Source organism: Mobula birostris, chromosome 1, assembly GCF_030028105.1.
Source record: "Mobula birostris isolate sMobBir1 chromosome 1, sMobBir1.hap1, whole genome shotgun sequence".
Lineage (NCBI taxonomy): Eukaryota > Metazoa > Chordata > Chondrichthyes > Myliobatiformes > Myliobatidae > Mobula > Mobula birostris.
This window is the reverse complement of record NC_092370.1, coordinates 190,753,535-190,772,084: the sequence shown is the minus strand read 5'-3', so window position 1 is coordinate 190,772,084 and position 18,550 is coordinate 190,753,535. Positions and strand designations below refer to the sequence as shown.

The window sequence follows — 18,550 nt, the reverse complement described above, 5'->3', positions numbered from 1 at the left end:
TTTAGCTGGTTCAGCACAACATTGTGGGCTGAAGTTATTAATCCAACCTGGTCTATTGTGGTGGAAGCTAAAGTCAATACATTATGTGATCTAATTTTAACCCACCCCTGAAGCCCAATCACTGATGCTGCTCCATTTGTCCTCGCTTCCAGCTCCAGGCCTAATCTTCCTTGGCCCCTTACCTCCAATTTTCTTTCTGTACATTCTTCATGATTTGCAACCTTCCCTACTTTCTCTACTAGCTCCACAAAGGAATGGTTTTTGCTTGTATTTATGTGTGTGTCTATTCTATCATGCATGACACCTTGGCACAGTGCATGGTGGATTTTGACTGCATGAGGCATCATGTAAATTGTTACGTTTTCCTGTGCAGTGACATCAACCCTCTTCTCAATCTTCTTCAAAGCAATTAATGGATCCTATCAACAATCCCAATGGAGTTAGGTGCAGATACAATATAAATAGAAATTATGTACCTTCATTAGGTCCCCTGCAGACAGAAACAGGTGAATTGATTATGGGGAGCAAGGACATGGCAGACCAATTGAATAATTACTTTGGTTCTGTCTTCACTAAGGAGGACATAAATAATCTTCCAGAAATAGTAGGGGACAGAGGGTCCAGTGAGATGGAGGAACTGAGCGAGATACATGTTAGTAGGGAAGTGGTGTTAGGTAAATTGAAGGGATTGAAGACAGATAAATCCCCAGGGCCAGATGGTCTGCATCCCAGGGTGCTTAAGGAAGTAACCCAAGAAATAGCGGATGCATTAGTGATAATTTTTCAAAACTCGTTAGATTCTGGACTAGTTCCTGAGGATTGGAGGGTGGCTAATGTAACTCCACTTTTTAAAAAAGGAGGGAGAGAGAAACCGGGGAATTATAGACCGGTTAGCCTAACGTCAGTGGTGGGGAAACTGCTGGAGTCAGTTATCAAGGATGTGATAACAGCACATTTGGAAAGCGGTGAAATGATCGGACAAAGTCAGCATGGATTTGTGAAAGGAAAATCATGTCTGACGAATCTCATAGAATTTTTTGAGGATGTAACTAATAGAGTGGATAGGGGAGAACCAGTGGATGTGGTATATTTGGATTTTCAGAAGGCTTTTGACAAGGTCCCACACAGGAGATTAGTGTGCAAACTTAAAGCACACGGTATTGGGGATAAGGTATTGGTGTGGGTGGAGAGTTGGTTAGCAGACAGGAAGCAAAGAGTGGGAATAAACGGGACCTTTTCAGAATGGCAGGCGGTGACTAGTGGGGTACCGCAAGGCTCAGTGCTGGGACCCCAGTTGTTCACAATTTATATTAATGACTTGGATGAGGGAATTAAATGCAGCATCTCCAAGTTTGCGGATGACACGAAGCTGGGTGGCAGTGTTAGCTGTGAGGAGGATGCTAAGAGGATGCAGGGTGACTTGGATAGGTTGGGTGAGTGGGCAAATTCATGGCAGATGCAATTTAATGTGGATAAATGTGAAGTTATCCACTTTGGTGGCAAAAATAGGAAAACAGATTATTATCTGAATGGTGGCCGATTAGGAAAAGGGGAGGTGCAACGAGACCTGGGTGTCATTATACACCAGTCATTGAAAGTGGGCATGCAGGTACAGCAGGCGGTGAAAAAGGCGAATGGTATGCTGGCATTTATAGCGAGAGGATTCGAGTACAGGAGCAGGGAAGTACTACTGCAGTTGTACAAGGCCTTGGTGAGACCACACCTGGGGTATTGTGTGCAGTTTTGGTCCCTAATCTGAGGAAAGACATCCTTGCCATAGAGGGAGTACAGAGAAGGTTCACCAGATTGATTCCTGGGATGGCAGGACTTTCATATGAAGAAAGACTGGATGAACTGGGCTTGTACTCATTGGAATTTAGAAGATTGAGGGGGGATCTGATTGAAACGTATAAGATCCTAAAGGGATTGGACAGGCTAGATGCAGGAAGATTGTTCCCAATGTTGGGGAAGTCCAGAATGAGGGGTCACAGTTTGAGGATAGAGGGGAAGCCTTTTAGGACCGAGATTAGGAAAAACTTCTTCACACAGAGAGTGGTGAATCTGTGGAATTCACTGCCACAGGAAACAGTTGAGGCCAGTTCATTGGCTATATTTAAGAGGGAGTTAGATATGGCCCTTGTGGCTACGGGGGTCAGGGAGTATGGAGGGAAGGCGGGGGCGGTGTTCTGAGTTGGATGATCAGCCATGATCATAATAAATGGTGATGCAGGCTCGAAGGGCCGAATGGCCTACTCCTGCACCTATTTTCTATGTTTCTATGTTTTCTATTATCTTCATCCCAAAACCAAGATCACCTTCTCAACCCATAATTCACAATACTTGATAATACTTGCATTTATGCAAATTCACATACCAAGCTTGAGATCAATGACTCATACATGAAGATACAGGAAGATAGATATTTCAAAGATCAGGACTCACTACCAACCTACCCTACTGCACAATACTGAAGATCAATCAAAGAAAAAAACATGCAGAGCAGCATTGAGCAGTGTGGTTCACATTTTTCGACCACACTAAATCCTCAAACTCTTTCAACAATCAAAATCTTAAATGAGACCCTCGAAAATGTGAACCACTTCACATGTCCCAGGAGCCACCTCAGCAAGGCAGACATTGATAATATGAATCCCCTAGAGCTATTGGGAAAAAATGACAAAAAACTTGGTCAAAATTAGAAGCTTTAAATATAGATATTGCTGAAAATACTAAGACCTATTGCCCATCACTAATTGCTCCTGAACTGAGGAGGTCAAAAGTCAACTGCATGGGTGCATTTGGAACCTCTTATATGACAGATGTTTATCTGTGAACAAGATGATAACTTATATTTAATGTTATTGAAATTAGCTGTTTAAAAATATCCAGATATATTAATTATTTAAACTTAAATTCCCCAGCTGCCAGGGTAAGGAGAGTTTAGACAGACAGGGTTTATTCTCACTTTAATCTAGGAGCTTGAGGGATCACCTTGCAGAGGTCTATAAAATTCTGCAGATCAGAGATAGGATAGATAGTCAGAATCTTTTACCCCAGGGCAGGGGAGCCTAGAACTAGAAAGCACAGGTCTGAGGTGAGAGGAGATCTGAGGGGTTTTCCCACACAGGTGATCAGTAGCATGCTGTCAGAGGAAGTGTGGAGGCAGAAACAATTACAACATTTATAGTCAGTATAGATGTGGTTCAAAAGGGCCCATTTCCTGTGCTGTACAGCTCTGTGATTCTAGTGTCACCTGCTATTTGGAACAGAGATCTTTGGTCCATGTTTGAATCAAGGCTATAAATGACGTCTGGAGTTAAAATGATCCCAGTGGAATCCAAACTGAGCATCTGTGAATATATAAAATCTTATGTTTGAAAGAAAATTGAAGAAGCTACAGGAGAGAATTGTTAGGCTGGAAATCTAATTTTCATTTTAAAAGACATTAGGGTGCGTTTACATTAAGCCTTGGGATTCAGCATTCTCATGACCCCTCTCTCCTGACACACCACTTGGAAAGTAAATACTCCCTTACCCGATTCTTGACTTACAAGCAGTACTTTCTGCCCATTTCCAATTTTCTTTATTATTAAATGTCATCGAGCACTACACCACAGAAACAGGCTCTTTGTCCCATCTAATCCATACCAAACTGTTAATCTGCCTTGTTCTATTGTCTACCACTTCCAGTGGCAGTTTATTCCACCCTCACACTATCCTCTGAATGAAGAAGTTCCTCCTAAATGTTCTCCTTAAGTATTTCACCTTTCATCCTTGACCTACAGCCTTTAATTCTAGTCTCACACAATCTTAGAAGAAAAAAGCCTGCTTGCATTTAGCTTATCTATACCCTTCATAATTTTACTTTATCAAATCTCGGCTCATTCTCCTATGCTTAGGGAAAGTGCTAACCTGTTTAACCTCTCCCCTGTAACTCAGGTTCTCAAGTCCCGGCGCATCCTTGTAAATGTTCTCAGTCTTATTGATATCTTTCCTGCAGGTAGGTTCCCAGAACGGTGACCCACCTACTGATCCTCGCTGGCAACCTCCCCTGAGACTGGGCTGAGCTTCCAGCACTGAGTAACTGCACTGTGGTCCCCCATCAGCCTGGGCTAGATGGCATCAGTAGTGCTTCCGGGGCGGGCAAATAGGCAGCGGATCAGTTCCGGCGCCGAGCTGCTGTCTTGCATGTCGTTGAGCGGCTCGGTTTCTTTGTGAAAATGTCCCGCGGTTCGAGCGCCGGCTTTGACCGTCACATCACCATCTTCTCCCCAGAGGGGAGGCTCTACCAAGTTGGTGAGTAAGAGGCGCGCATCCGATCCCGGCGCGACTCTGGGCTCAAGGCCTAGTTCCTATGCTCAGTCATGCCAGGCCCGGGGCTCGGGTTTGGCGGCTCCTGGGCAACTTTTTTGGGATGTCGGCGGGCGTCTGGTGCTCCTTATGACTGTGTGGAAAAAGTCAGGCTGTAAGAACGAAGCATGGCGGATTTAATGGCGATCGGATTTAAATGTCATGAATACTGAGGGCAATCTTTTCTTGTCTTGCAGAATACGCGTTTAAAGCTATAAACCAGGGCGGGCTCACGTCAGTCGCTGTTCGTGGCAAGGACTGTGCTGTAGTAGTTACACAAAAGAAAGTGCCGGTGAGTGTAGGCCGATGTAACTTCTAATTGGGTTTAGAACAGATTTTGACTGGATTTGAGGTGGTGCTACTGGCTTAAAGTTCAAACTTCAAAGTAAATTTATTATCAGGTACATATATGTTACCATCTACAAAGCTGAGATTCATTTTCTTGCAGGCATACTCAGTAAATCTATTTTAGAATAATAACCATATAGAATCAATGAAAGACTGCATCAACTTGGGTGTTCAGCTATTGTGCAAAGGACAACAAACTGCAAATAGAAAAAGAAACAATAACAAATAAGGGATAAATATTGAGAACAAGAGATGAAGAGTCCTTGAAAGTGAGTCCAAAGGTTGTGAGAACATTTCGGTGATGGGCCCTTTGGTTCAAGAGCCTGATGGTTGAGAGGTAATAACTCTTCCTGAACTGGTGGAGCAGGCCCTGAGGCTGATGTACCTTCTTCCTAATGACAACAGCGAGAAGAGACAATGGCCTGGGTGGTGAGGATCCTGATGATGGATGCTGCTTTCCTGCGACATGGTTTCATGTTGATGTGTCAGTGGTAGGGAGGGCTTTACACATGATGGTCTGGGCCGTACCCACTACTTTTTGTTGAAGGCCATTGGTGTTTCCATATCAGGCTGTGATGCAACCAGTCAATATACTACACATTTATAGAAGTTTGTCAAAGTTTTAGATATCATGATGAATCTTCACAAGCCCTGAATGAAGTCAAGGCGTCATTATCTGTGAGGACCTAACCTGGAACACTAGAAAATTTTGGACAAGAAGAGGCCATTTGACCCAATAGAGCTTGCCAATTTCCAATTCACACAGCATTGAAATAACTATCAAGTTTAGAATTGAAAGTTTCTGCGGTACACTTCTCAACTACAGAACGAGGTAGTTTCTTCCATGTGTCCACAACTCACTGTGTAAAGAAATGCTTCCTGATGTTAGTATGAAATTTCCCTTTACTGGTCTCTCCTATGGCCCTGTGTCCTTGATGATGAATTAATTTTGAAGTAGCAACTGGCATCCAACTTACTTATACCCTTAATGGTTTTGAACACTTCTATCATGTCTCCTCTCATTCTATGTCTTCTTAGGCTAAAAAGATTGAATTCTTTCAATCCTTCTTCATTGCTCATACCCCACAGACCTGGAATGAGTCTTGTCACCCTTCTCTGAGCTCTTTACAATGCTACCTGTTATGGTTTGTACAGCACTTTGGTCAACATGGGTTGTTTTTAAAAGAGCTTTATAAATAAATTTGACTTGACTTGACTTCACATCCCTCACACAATATGGACTACAAAATTGTACACGGTGTTCAAGGTGTGGCTCACAAGCGTATTAAACAATTTAAGGAGAACATCTCTGGACTTGAACTCCATTGAGCACATTATATAGCCCAACATTCTTTCAGCCTTCCTGATTGCTTCTGTGCGGTGTCTAGATGTTGATCGTGATGAGTCTATCAGGACACCCAAATCCTGCTCATGCAGTGCAATTTCTAACTCAAGACCCTACATTGTATATTTATATCTTAATATTTCTTCTTCCTATATATAATACTTTACATTTACTTACATTAAATTTAATCTGCCATTTATCTGCCCACACCTGATTTTGTTCATTCTAACTATATTGATTCTGCTGCCTGAATGTTATCAGCCCATCTCCCTACTTTTGTGTCATCAACAGACTTTACTTGTTTATTTGTTATATGCTTATCCAAATCATTAATGTAAATTAAAAGCAGCAGTGGCCCCAAAACTGATACCTGTGGAACCCCACTTTTAACATCTTCTAGGTGTGAAAATGATCCTCTCACCATAACTTGTTGTTTTCTCTTTATGAGCCAATTCGCACACATTATCCTAAATCTCTACCTCCTGTAATTTGATTACTAACCTCTTGTGGGATACCTTGTCAAAAACCTTCTGAAAGTCCAAGTAAATTATATCAACTACTCTATTGTCATAAATTATAGTTGCCTCTTCAATAAAACTCCAGCATATTGGTAAAACATGATTTCCCCTTTCTGAACCCATGCTGGCTTTCTGCTAACATGCCTCTTCTTAGCTGCTTTTCCATCTCATTCTTATTATTGTTTCCATTATCTTACCTGCAATACATGTTAAGCTTACTGACCTATAGTTATCAGGGTCACCCTTCTTGTATACCGGGTGGACAACATTAGCCCGTTTCCAGTCTTTAGAGATTTCACCAGTTTTCACTGACTTGAAAAATACATATTAGGGATTTGTATATATAATCAGACCTCTTTAAGTACCCTTGGATATATGTTGTCTGGCCCTGGAGATTTATTAACTTTCAACCTTTTCATCTGAAGCAGGACCTCAATTTCTAAGACCTCTAAGTCATTTAAAACAACTTTATTTTTCTCTACACTTACTAGCATATTGCTAACATTTTCAGAGGTGAATACTTTAGCAAAATATGAGTTAAGAGTATCTGCTGTGTCCTTCTCTGCGTAATTTAACAGCCCACTATTATTCATAGCACGCTTAACTTCCTCCGTGACTTTTCTTTTAGTACCAAAGTATTGGGAAAGTTCTGTTGAGGTCAGTTTTAGTATTATCAACAATATTAATGCAGCTATAAAGAAGGCAAGACAGAGGCTATATTTCATTAGGAGTTTGAGGAGATTTGGTTTGTCAACTAAAACACTTGAAAACTTCTACAGCTGTATTGTGGAGAGCATTCTGACTGGCTGATCACTGTCTGGTGTGGTGGGGGGGGGGGCTACTGCACAAGACTGAAGTAAGTTGCAGAAACTTGTAAAATTAGTTAGCTCCATCATGGGTATTAGCCTCCGTAATATCCAAGATATCTTCAAGGAGCGGTGCCTAAGGAAGGCAGCATCCATCATTAAGGACCCACACTAGCCAGAACATGCGCTCTTCTCAGTGTCACTTTAGGGAAGGAGGTACAGAAGCATGAAGGCACACACTCATCAATTCAGGAACAGCATCTTCCCCTTTGCCATCCCATTTCTAAATGGACATTGAACCCATGAACACTACCTCAGTACTTTTTTATTTGTGTTTTTTTTTGCACTACTTATGTTAACTATTTAATAGACATATGTTTACTGTAATTCATTTTTTCTCTGTACTTATTTATCATGTATTTCATTGTACTGCTGCTATAAAGTTAACAAATTTCACAACATCTGCTGGTGGTATTAAACTTGTTTCTGAAAAGTCTCCACACAGCACTGAGATCGGGATTGTTGGTGCTGTGAGTTCTGTTAGCTGCAGTGCTGTGTCTTCCTAAAGACGTGATTAAATTTGGAGACGAATATAAGGCCAAAATTTGAGAAGGATCAATGTTTGAAAAGGGAAGAGGTTGCAGGAATGGGGAAAGTAGGACGCCAGAGAGATTTGCAAATGATGAAAGTTTTAGGTATTGGAGCATTGTTTAACTTGGAACCAATACTGGTCAACAAGTAGTGAATGGGACTCGGTGCAAGACAGGCAGTGGAAGTTTGTACTGTTTGATGTCAATGATAGAGGCCAATCAGGAGTACTTTGGATTGGTCAAATCTAGCGATACAAAGGGTTGGACAGTGGTTTCAGGAGGAGAGGTCTGAGGGAGGGCAGAGTTTGCCTGTGTCATGGAAGTGGAGACACATGTAATGAAGGCTTACACATGTAGTTGTCTCAGGAGAATTACGTTTTTCAGAAGAAATTCGTATTACGTTGGTTTAATGATAATATTTATCAGTTTGAGCAGAAGTATGTTAAAATTCCCAGGTCATTCTAAACTGAAATCCAGGTCAACAGTTCAAAGCAGAGATGGTCATAACCTTGCTTACCCCTATCTGAGAGAGTATTGATTCACTGTCACATTCAGTTGTACAATCTTGGAACTAGTTTATTATTGTCACATGTACTGATATACAGTGAAAAGCTTGACTTGCATATTGTTCATACAAATCAGTCATTAGCGCATTGAGTTAGTGCAAAGTAAAACAACAGCAGAATGCAGAATAAAGTGTAACATCTATAGAGAAAGTATAATACAATTAGGCAAGAAGGTACAAGAACATACTGAGATAGATTGTGAGGTCAAGAATCCCTCATATAATACTAGGGCACCATTTAGTAATCTTATAACAACCTGGTAGAAGCTGTCCTTGTGCTTGGTTGTACATACTTTCGGGCTTTCATCTCTTCTGCCCAATAAGCAAGAAGTGGAGAGTGTCCAGGGTGAGTGGGGTCTTTGATTTACTGAGGCAGAAAGAAGTATGGACAGAGTCCACATGGAGGGGAGGTTGATTTCCATGATGTACTTAGCTAGGTCCACAGTTTTAGTTTGTAGTAGCTTTTCAGATCCAGAGGCAAGCTGTCTTTCAGAAACAAATCAAATCTTGCCTGAGTGAACGGTATCTGCATTATTGATCTAGCAGACGTGGAGAGTCATTTACATTATGACCTCTCTTGTTTCTTATTGTGTTTCTTCTTAACCTAATTGCTAGACTTTCTGTTTTCTCAGGATAAACTTTTGGATGCCAAAACAGTCACTCATCTTTTCAGAGTAACTGAAAAGATAGGATGTGTAATGACAGGAATGACAGGTAATAAACTTCCTGAAAAATATTACTCCTCTTGGGTTGAGAACCTTCTGCCTAGATAGACTATTTTGTTATTTGTTTTATAAGTGTGTTTAGATAATTCAAGGTTTTAGAAACATGTCCGTGTGTTCCAATCAATAACTAATAAGATAGGCATAGTAGAGATTCCAAATATTACAAACGTAAATTCAGAATGGTATTTCTTTCTGGTCTACAGGCTTTTCAAATCTATGTTTGGTGCCACTTAACAGGCTATTTAATTGCTTCCACTCGTTTCTCCATTGATTACGTCCAATATCTTGGCACTTTAATCCTTTAAATTTCTGAAGAGATAATCGTGTTTCATAAGTTTTTCCTAAATATTTGCATTTTCACTTACATATGTTCTTACTCATTTTTACAGCAGACAGCAGGTCTCAAGTTCAACGAGCTCGTTATGAAGCAGCAAATTGGAAGTACAAGTATGGGTATGATATCCCAGTAGACATGCTGTGCAAGCGGATCGCAGACATTTCTCAAGTATACACACAGAATGCAGAAATGCGACCTCTAGGATGCTGTAAGCAACTTGTTTATGTTGCACAACGATAATGCAACATGAGGCTATGCTTCAGACCATATCTTATAAGTTGTTCATCCATTACAAAGTGATAATCATGTTCTGTTCCATCTGTTATTTTCTAATTTATTTACTTTATTAATTGAGAAAGAGCAAATCATTAAACTAGGTAATTTTCCAATTTTTGCAAGGCCTAATGGATAACCTAGCAACCCTCATAGCAAAAAGATCACATTTGCACTTGGTTCAGTACTGAATCAGAAGATTTGTATGAACAGAGCATCTTTGACGTCTTCCAGTTCACTGCAACTAACTGCTACATTTTGAAGGCTAGTCAGGCTTTAACATATGGAAATACACCAACCGGCAGGGATTGAACAGAAAGTGGCGTTATTCGCAGATGATGTTTTGGTCTATCCGAGTGAACCAGAAAAATCATTTATAGGATTGCTTACACTGTTGGATGACTTTGGGAAAATATCAGGTTATAAAATAAATGTAAAGAAAACGCAGGTTATGTCCCTAAATTATACACCATCCAAAAAATTGCAGGATACATACGATCTTAAGTGGGAAGCTAAATCATTAAAATATTTAGGAATAACCCTGCGGAAGGATCTTTCAACACTGTCACAGGTAAATTATGGGCCATTAATCTGAGAGATAAAAGCAGATATGCATAGATGGAATCTTATCCCCTTTTTAAGTTTAAATTCAAGGATAAATACTATAAAAATGAATATTCTTCCTCGGTTATTGTATCTTTTCCGTACTTTACCGGTGGAGGTGGATGATAATCAATTCAGGGAATGGGACAAATGGATTTCCCGCTTCATTTGGCAAGGAAGGAAACCTAGAGTTCGATATAACACCTTACAGTTAGGGAAGGAAGGAGGAGATATGGTTCTTCCTTGCCTGAGAAATTATTTTTATGCCTCACAGATAACCCCTCTGTTATATTGGTGTAATAGGGAATATAAGGCTAGATGGAAGGAAATAGAATTTGGATTAGTTGACAGTTTTCCTCTACAGGCCTCAATAGCTGACAAAGGATTGATGGCCCAGTTGGAAAAATTTAAAAACAGTTGGATAAATCTTACATTAAAAGTATGGCAGAAGGTGGTTAATTCATGTGGAATTAATAACATGTTAAAACTCTTTAGATGGTGTGCATATGATACGGAATTCCTTCCCAACAGAGGAGATAAAAGATTTGAGCTGTGGATAAAGAAAGGTCTTACAACCTACCTCTCATTTATAGATAAAAAAGTATTACCAAGTTTCCAAATCCTGCAGGACAAACATGGCCTAGGACACAATGACTTTTTTAGGTACCTTCAAGTACGAAACTATGTTAACCAGAGTTGTAGATATACAGACCTATCAACAGTAGAATTAGAATTTTTCAAGATTCTGAATTCGGCTTGCAGTTCAATACCTAGTAAATCAGTTTCTCGATTATAAAATGTACTCTCCCATGCTAAAAATGTAAATACTGTATATTAAAGAGAAGTGGGAGAAAGAAACGGGGTTGGTACTTTCAGAGGAGGCTTGGGGGAGAATCTGCAGCTTTCAATGGTCCTCGACTAATTCTGTGACTTGGAGAGAACATTGTTGGAAATCATTATAAGATACTTCAAGACCCCATATCAGGAAAAATATAAAGATACAAACGTGACGTGTTGGAGAAGGTGCGGCTCCGAGGAGGCAAATCATTTTCATATTTTCTGGGATTGCCCTAAATTAAGTCTATCTTGGGAAGGTATTCATAGAACATTAGTTAAGGTACTTAGGTCCCAGATACCTCTGAACTTTGAGATGCTCTATTTGGGGCATGTATTGTTTCTTGAACAGAAGGAAGATATAAAGTTGCTGCAGGCCCTCTTAGCGGCAAGTAAGAAATCAATCACTAGAAAGTGGCTAAATCCAATACCACCTACATTAGAAGATTGGCACGAAATTATCTTGGAAATATTTAAAATGGAAAAGTTGACTTACTCCCTGAGAATTCAAAAAGAAAAGTTTTATCAAATCTGGAATAAATGGATTGAATATATAACCCCAATGCGAGCAGACTTTAGATGACTCTCCTAATGATTTATACTGCTCTTCTCATCAACACAGTAATATTGCTAACGTAAGCACCCCTAGTCTAAATGTCTTTTTTTTTGTTTTCTTTTGGAAAATGGAGAATTAACACAAGTAAAAGGAAAGATTTGGGAAAGGGATAAAAAATGAAAAAATTAAGTAAATAAGTACATAGGGATTGGATAATTATGTCTGTGGGCAGGAGCAAGCATGAACAAATTAGGATATAAACACCTACAATGGTTGTTACATAGGCTTACATACAACATTTTGGACCAGTGAAATGGTCCAGAAGAGTTATATGGAAACTATTATTACTATTTTTCTTAGCAACTAATACCATTACTTAGCCTAATAGATTAGAATTACCCCAGTACATAATTATCTATTTAAGTGTCTAATTTCCTTTTATATCATCTCAATGTGTACTTAAGAATGTATAAATAATTATAGTTTTATACATATAAAAAAATGGAAAAGGTTATATGTGTGAAAAAAGTACATAATATTTGTGAATTCCTTATCCAAATAAAAATAAAGTTTAAAAAAATAATTAAAAAAAAAAGGAAATACACCAACCAGTTTGTATCCTGCAACAAGGTTGAGATCAGTTTTAGTAATATTAAAATTACTGGATAAATATTCAATCACAGCTCTGCTTTTTCATCACTCTATGACACCCATATTTCAACAATCTTTCGATATTCGTAGTTCCTACTTGAATAATGATTGTTGGGATAAGAGCAAGAGAGTTTACGGTCTGTGGAGTGGTATCGTTTCACAAACTTGCTGCTCAGGAAAAGAAGGCTAAGAAAATGTGTAAACCTTGTAAAAAAGATTTGAAGGACCAAAATTACGAAAACCTGTAATTTTGTTACAAGCCTGCTTTTTACGAGAAGTTTATTGTATAATACTGGCACTGTTAAAGTCAGCAGCATGTATATATATCTACTGCAGAATTCCTCATTAATTCAAACTCACCATGGTATTGAAAAAATGTCTGCAAATATTTGTTTTCAAATTTATTAGTATCTTTATTGCATCTGGAATTCAAGAAAGGATAATTGCTTTATGGTGGGTGGGATATTTAACTTGCTGAACAAATTCAGATCTTGTGGGTGAAAAGCAAAAAAAAACTTGATGCTGGAAATCTAAAATCAAATTGGAAATGCTGAGAATATTCGGTAGGTCAGGCTCCATCTGTAGAAAGAGTAATGGAGTTCATATTTCACGTTGAATATCCATCATTAGTACTTTAGATTTTTGAAAAACTGGATTTGTTGTTACAAATACAGCATTTTTGCTTAGGAAAAATAGAAATGCCCTTAATGTATAATTCGGATGTACTGTATCAGAAAGACTTACTTCTTTCTGGATGGCAGGCATAGAATTGTGTTGTGACAATGATGAATTTTAGTAGAAAGAGGGTGTATCCAAATCATCGTTCTTTCTCTTCCCTTAAACATTTAACCAGTTAGCAAAAGCAATATACTGCAGATACTGGAAATCTGAATTTGAAAGATAAAATGTTGGAAATATTCAGTAGTTCGTCTGTGGGGAGAAAAGGTTTATCAATCTAAGCCACCAGCTTGGTTACACTCTTGTTTGTTGTTTATACTTTTTATTTCAATCAGGATGTAGAAACCTTTACCTGAAAAAGTGATGGAAGCTGTTACAAGAAAGCAGTTTGAGGAGGACTGGTGACAGATGTAATGATGGTGATTTTGCAGGTTTACACAATGAGGATTTGGGGTTTTGTGCAACTGCACTTTTAGTGGGCCATTGTGAATATTATAAACCAAAATGCTGCCTCTAGTGCTACGTATATCTCTGATTCCATGAAATGGCTATTTTAAACCATTTGTATAAAATGTTTTTCCACTTGGACTGTTCTCTCCTTCTGTAGGTATGATTCTGATAGGTGTGGATGAAGAGCTTGGAGCTCAGGTGTATAAGTGTGACCCTGCTGGTTATTATTGCGGTTTCAAGGCCACTGCTGCAGGAGTGAAACAGACAGAAGCCACAAGCTTCTTGGAAAAGAAGATAAAGAAAAAACTTGACTGGACTTATAGCCAAACTGTAGAGGTAGGAAAGTGCAATATCTTACAGTAATGATTAACTTATTTACCTGGTCAACTTACTTCCAATGTTGATTTTCTGTTATAGAGTTATACAATATAGAAAACAGGCCTATAGGCCCAGTTACCTAACTGCTGCATTTGACCCATATCCGTCACAATTTCTGATCCATGTACTTGTCCAAATGTAAATTAAATGTTGTAATAGTATCCACATCTTCCAGTTCCTCCAGCAGCTCATTCCACCACCCTCTGTATAAAAATTTCGCGCCTCAAGTCCCCTTAAAATCCCTTCCTTCATTCTTTAAACATATCTGTTATAGTTTGGACTCCCCTACATGGGGGGGGGGGGAGAAACAATGGCTACTCACCCTATCTATGCTCTTTACAATTTTATAAACATCTAGCTGGTCATCTTTCAACCTTTGCCACTCCAGGGAGGACATCTATACTATCTTTGTAACTCAAACCCTTAGATCTGTTTGCATTCTGGTAAATCTTTCTATATCCTTTCCAGTTTAATGACGTCTTTTGTGTCACTTGGTGACCTGAACTGTGCATTATTCTTAATATTCTCTTACCAATGTCTAGTTTAACTGTAACATGAAGTCCCAACTCCTGAACTCAACCCACTGACTAATGAACCCAAGTGTGCCAGACTTCTGCTCTATCCTGTCTACCTGTGTCACCACCTTCAAGAAACTATGTATATGCACCCCTTGGTCTTTCTGTTCTGTAGCACTCCCCAGGACCATGCTATTTACTGTGCAAGTCCTGCCCTGGCTTGTCTTACCAAAATGCAACACCCCACATTTATCTGAATTAAACTGCATCTCCCATTTCTCGGCCCACTGACCCAATCGATTAAGATCCTACTGTAATCTAAATAATCTCCTTCACTATGCACTATACCACCAAATTTAGTTCCATCAGCATTCTCCACCAGATCTTTAAACGATGAACAGCAGTGAGCCCAACATCAATCCCACCTGGGACATTTTTGGGCACAGGGCTCCAGTTTGAGAAACAACTCTTGTACAGTCAAGCCAATTTGATTTTCCATTTGGCTAACTTGTCCTGGATCCCATGTGCTCTGTCCTAGCCTACCATATGATATCTTGTCAAAGAGATTACTAAAATCCATGTACAATGTTTACTGAGCTGCCGTCATCTATGTTCTTGATAACATTGTCAAAAAAAACTTGTTTGTGCAACACACTATCCTACATACAAAGACACACTAAGATTGTTAGATTGTTTCCTTTGAAATGTAATGAACCATAAATCGACATGCATTTATGTTAAGATATGTACTCATTCTGAATTAATCTATTTTTTTCCCTCTAGACAGCAATAACTTGTCTGTCCACAGTACTTTCTATTGATTTCAAACCCTCTGAAATTGAGGTAGGAGTGGTTACAGTGGATAACCCAAAATTTAGGTAAATGAAACCTTTTCAACTGTACAAATCAAGTGCTGATCAAAGATTCTAAATTGCAAATTTATTGTCTCATTTTAATGCTAAGTTTATGTTTCTTGTTGATTTATTTTCCTTCATTTATGTAATTAATATATTCAGTGTTAAGGATTTTGCAAAAATGTAACCAAATAAAATAGTACATTGTAGTATACTTTAAACTACATAGACTACAGGGATGTTTGATAACAGTCTGTTTCTGTACACGCTGTTCCTGCTGCCTTGCTGCTTAAATCATAGCTTCCTATTTTTTGCATGTGTTTGTCACTATTACAAAGTACTTCGGCTTGCAAACTTTCATTTTAACTTTTATTTTACAGGATTCTTTCAGAAGCTGAAATTGATGCACATCTGGTTGCTCTAGCAGAGAGAGATTGAAATTCGTTTTGTTTAAGACTGTTTGTTACATAAGGAACACTGTTAATGGAAAGCTGTATGTTGCTGTAACAATGCTCATCTGCACTGTATTTTATTCTGTTCAAATAAAACAGGTTTTTGAAAATAGTGTTCTTTAATATATGCAGAAATGTTTGTATCCTGCTAAAGACAAAGTAATGGGTTATATGTAATAAGAAGGGAAAAAAAATCAATCTATCTGCTTCACTTCTGATAAACACCCAAATTTCTCCACATTTAAAGTATGACTTGTAAATTTGGAAATTAGCAAAATAAGAAGATCTGGAATCCTCAGACATTATATAAAGTAAGAAGCCAATTCAGCATCATAGGGGAACTGGTTTCCAATATGGCAATCAGCTGGTGAAAATACTATTCAGCAGCCATTTTCTTCTATAGTTAAATGTTGGGATAAAAAAACTTGGTTTGCTTTTTTGAGTTAGCACTTCGCATGTGTTACATTTGAAGAACAACTGCCAATTTTGAAAGACTGGTAACAACAGAAAGAAACGAATGTTTTACAAACTCTGAAATGTCACAAAGGCCTGTGCAGTGAATGAAGTACTGTTGAAATGTAATCATTGTTAGTATGCAAGATTAGCAGCAGCCACTTGTACATACCAAACTCCTACGAACAAAGTTAAAAACTTGATAAGTGGTTCTTTGTGGTGTTTCTCTGACCAATGCATTTTAATCAGAATGCTAAAGATAATGTCTCAGTTTTTCATGTGATGCTCAGAGATCTTTTATGGCCACCTATGCTAATAGATTTTTTTATGAAAAGTGGAATCTTAGATACTTCAATGCTCCAACTCAGTACAACTCTACCAGTCTCAGTATTTGTGCTGAAGTCTCTGAAGTGAGTCTTTAACCCTTAACTCACAAGCAAGAATGTTACCAGGACTTGATGCAAAAGTAAATGAACATGTAAATTGCTTCTATCTTGGGCAGTGGTTGCAAGGTTTTTGTTGTATGCTGACACGAGAGTTCAGATGCTTAGTGCAAAGGAGGATAAGAAGAATTTTAACACTTCAAAATTTAGAAAAATTAAATGAGTAAAAATGGGAGATATACTAGCAATTTATAGGAATATCAGTAGCCAGAAGATACATGAAAATAAATGATAGAAGAACCAAAAAATAATTGAGTACTGTTTTTATCCCCTAGATAATCTGGAATACACCAAAAGGGTGGTAAAGGTAATTCGGAGGAAGAGTCACTTGGATAAGGGGGAAGAGAAGGCAAGTAGGGCTAATTGAGTGGCACAAGTTAAATAATACTGAATGATGTTGATTTGTTTGTGACACTACCAGCAAACTATTCACAGTTACTGTAAATCCATACCGAGCTTTAGACGGCAGTAAAGAGTTGAGTGTGGCTTTAGATCACAGTTGATTTACTAATGGAAGAACCCGAATCAGGTTTATTATCACTGGCATATATCATGAAATTTGCTGCTTGGCAGCAGTACATTGCAATACATAACTTTAAAAAGCTATAAATTAAAGTAAGAAATGAATATTTAAAAAAATAAAAGTAGTACAAAAAGAGAGAAAAATATCTAGTGTACATGGGTTCATTGTCCATTCAGAAATGTGACGGCAAAGGGGAAGAAGCTGTTCCTGAAACATTTCAATAATAGGGCAAGTGAAGTTACCTGCTTTGGTTCAAGAGCCTGATGGTTGAGGGATGATTTTTTTCGTGAACCTGTTTGTGTAAGTCCTGTGACTCCTGTGTTTTATTCCTGATGGCAACAGTGGGAAGAGAACATGTCCTGGGTGGTGGGGGTCCCTGATGATGGGTGCTACTTTCCTGTGACAACGTTTCATGTAGATGTGCTCAGTGGTGGGAAGGGCTTTACCCATGATGGGCTGGGCTGTATCCACCACTTTTTGTTGGATTTTCTGTTCAAGGACATTGGTGCTTCCATACCAGGCTGTGTTGCAGCCAATCAATATACTCTCCATTACACTTCTATTGCAGTTCGTCAAAGTTTTAGATATCATGCCAAATCTTGGCAAACTCCAAAGGAAGTAGAGGTGCTGCTGTGCTTTCTTCATAATTGCACTTATGTACTGGGCCCGGGACAGGTCCTCTGAAATGATAATGCTGAGGAATTTAAAGTTGCTGACCATCTCCACCAATGGTCCTCCAATGAGCACTGGCTTATGGACCTCTGGTTACCTTATGCTGAAGTCAACAATCAGCTCCTGGTCTTGCTGACATTGAGTAAGAGGTTGTTGCTATGACACCACTCAGCCAGATGTTCATTCTCCTTCCTATATGCTGATTTGTCACCACCTTTGATTCAGGCTGTGACAGCAGGGTCATCAGCAAAGTTAAATATGGCATTAGAGCTGTCCTTAGCCATGCAGGAACGGGAGTAAGCACACAGCCTTTTGGTACACCTGTACTGATGGAGATCATGGAGGAGATGTTGCTGCCAAACTGAAATAACTAGGATCTGCAAGTAAGGAAATCGAGGATGCACTTGCACAAGGAGATACTGAGGCCAAAGTCTTGGAGCTTATTGATTAGTCATGAGGATATGATGGTGTTGAATTCTGAGCTGTTGATAAAGAACATCCTAATGTATTCATCTTTGCTATCCAGATATTCCAGGGTTGAGTGAAGAGCCAATGAGATGGTGTCTGCTGTGGACCTGTGGCTCTGCTAGGTAAATTGGAGCAGATCCAAGTTGCTTCTCAGGCAGGAGTT

The 18,550-nt window shown here is 38.9% G+C and overlaps 2 protein-coding genes across 4 annotated transcripts in view; both read left to right on the top strand.

Moving 5' to 3' along the window:
* The window catches only part of prorp (protein only RNase P catalytic subunit), an 83,019-nt gene extending 78,376 nt beyond the window's left edge, over positions 1-4,643 (top strand). For all 3 annotated transcript variants that reach the window (XM_072267687.1, XM_072267681.1, XM_072267672.1), the window contains one exon: positions 4,548-4,643. The gene's annotated coding sequence lies outside the window, so the exon portion shown is untranslated. The remainder of the gene's footprint in view (positions 1-4,547) is intronic.
* Positions 4,131-15,938, top strand: psma6a (proteasome 20S subunit alpha 6a). Its single transcript, XM_072267740.1, has 7 exons — positions 4,131-4,296; positions 4,548-4,642; positions 9,155-9,236; positions 9,637-9,792; positions 13,787-13,965; positions 15,306-15,400; positions 15,757-15,938. Exons 1-7 carry the CDS (start codon positions 4,221-4,223, stop codon positions 15,812-15,814), a joined length of 741 nt encoding a protein of 246 aa, XP_072123841.1. The 5' UTR covers positions 4,131-4,220; the 3' UTR covers positions 15,815-15,938.
* The last annotated feature ends 2,612 nt before the right edge of the window (positions 15,939-18,550 follow it).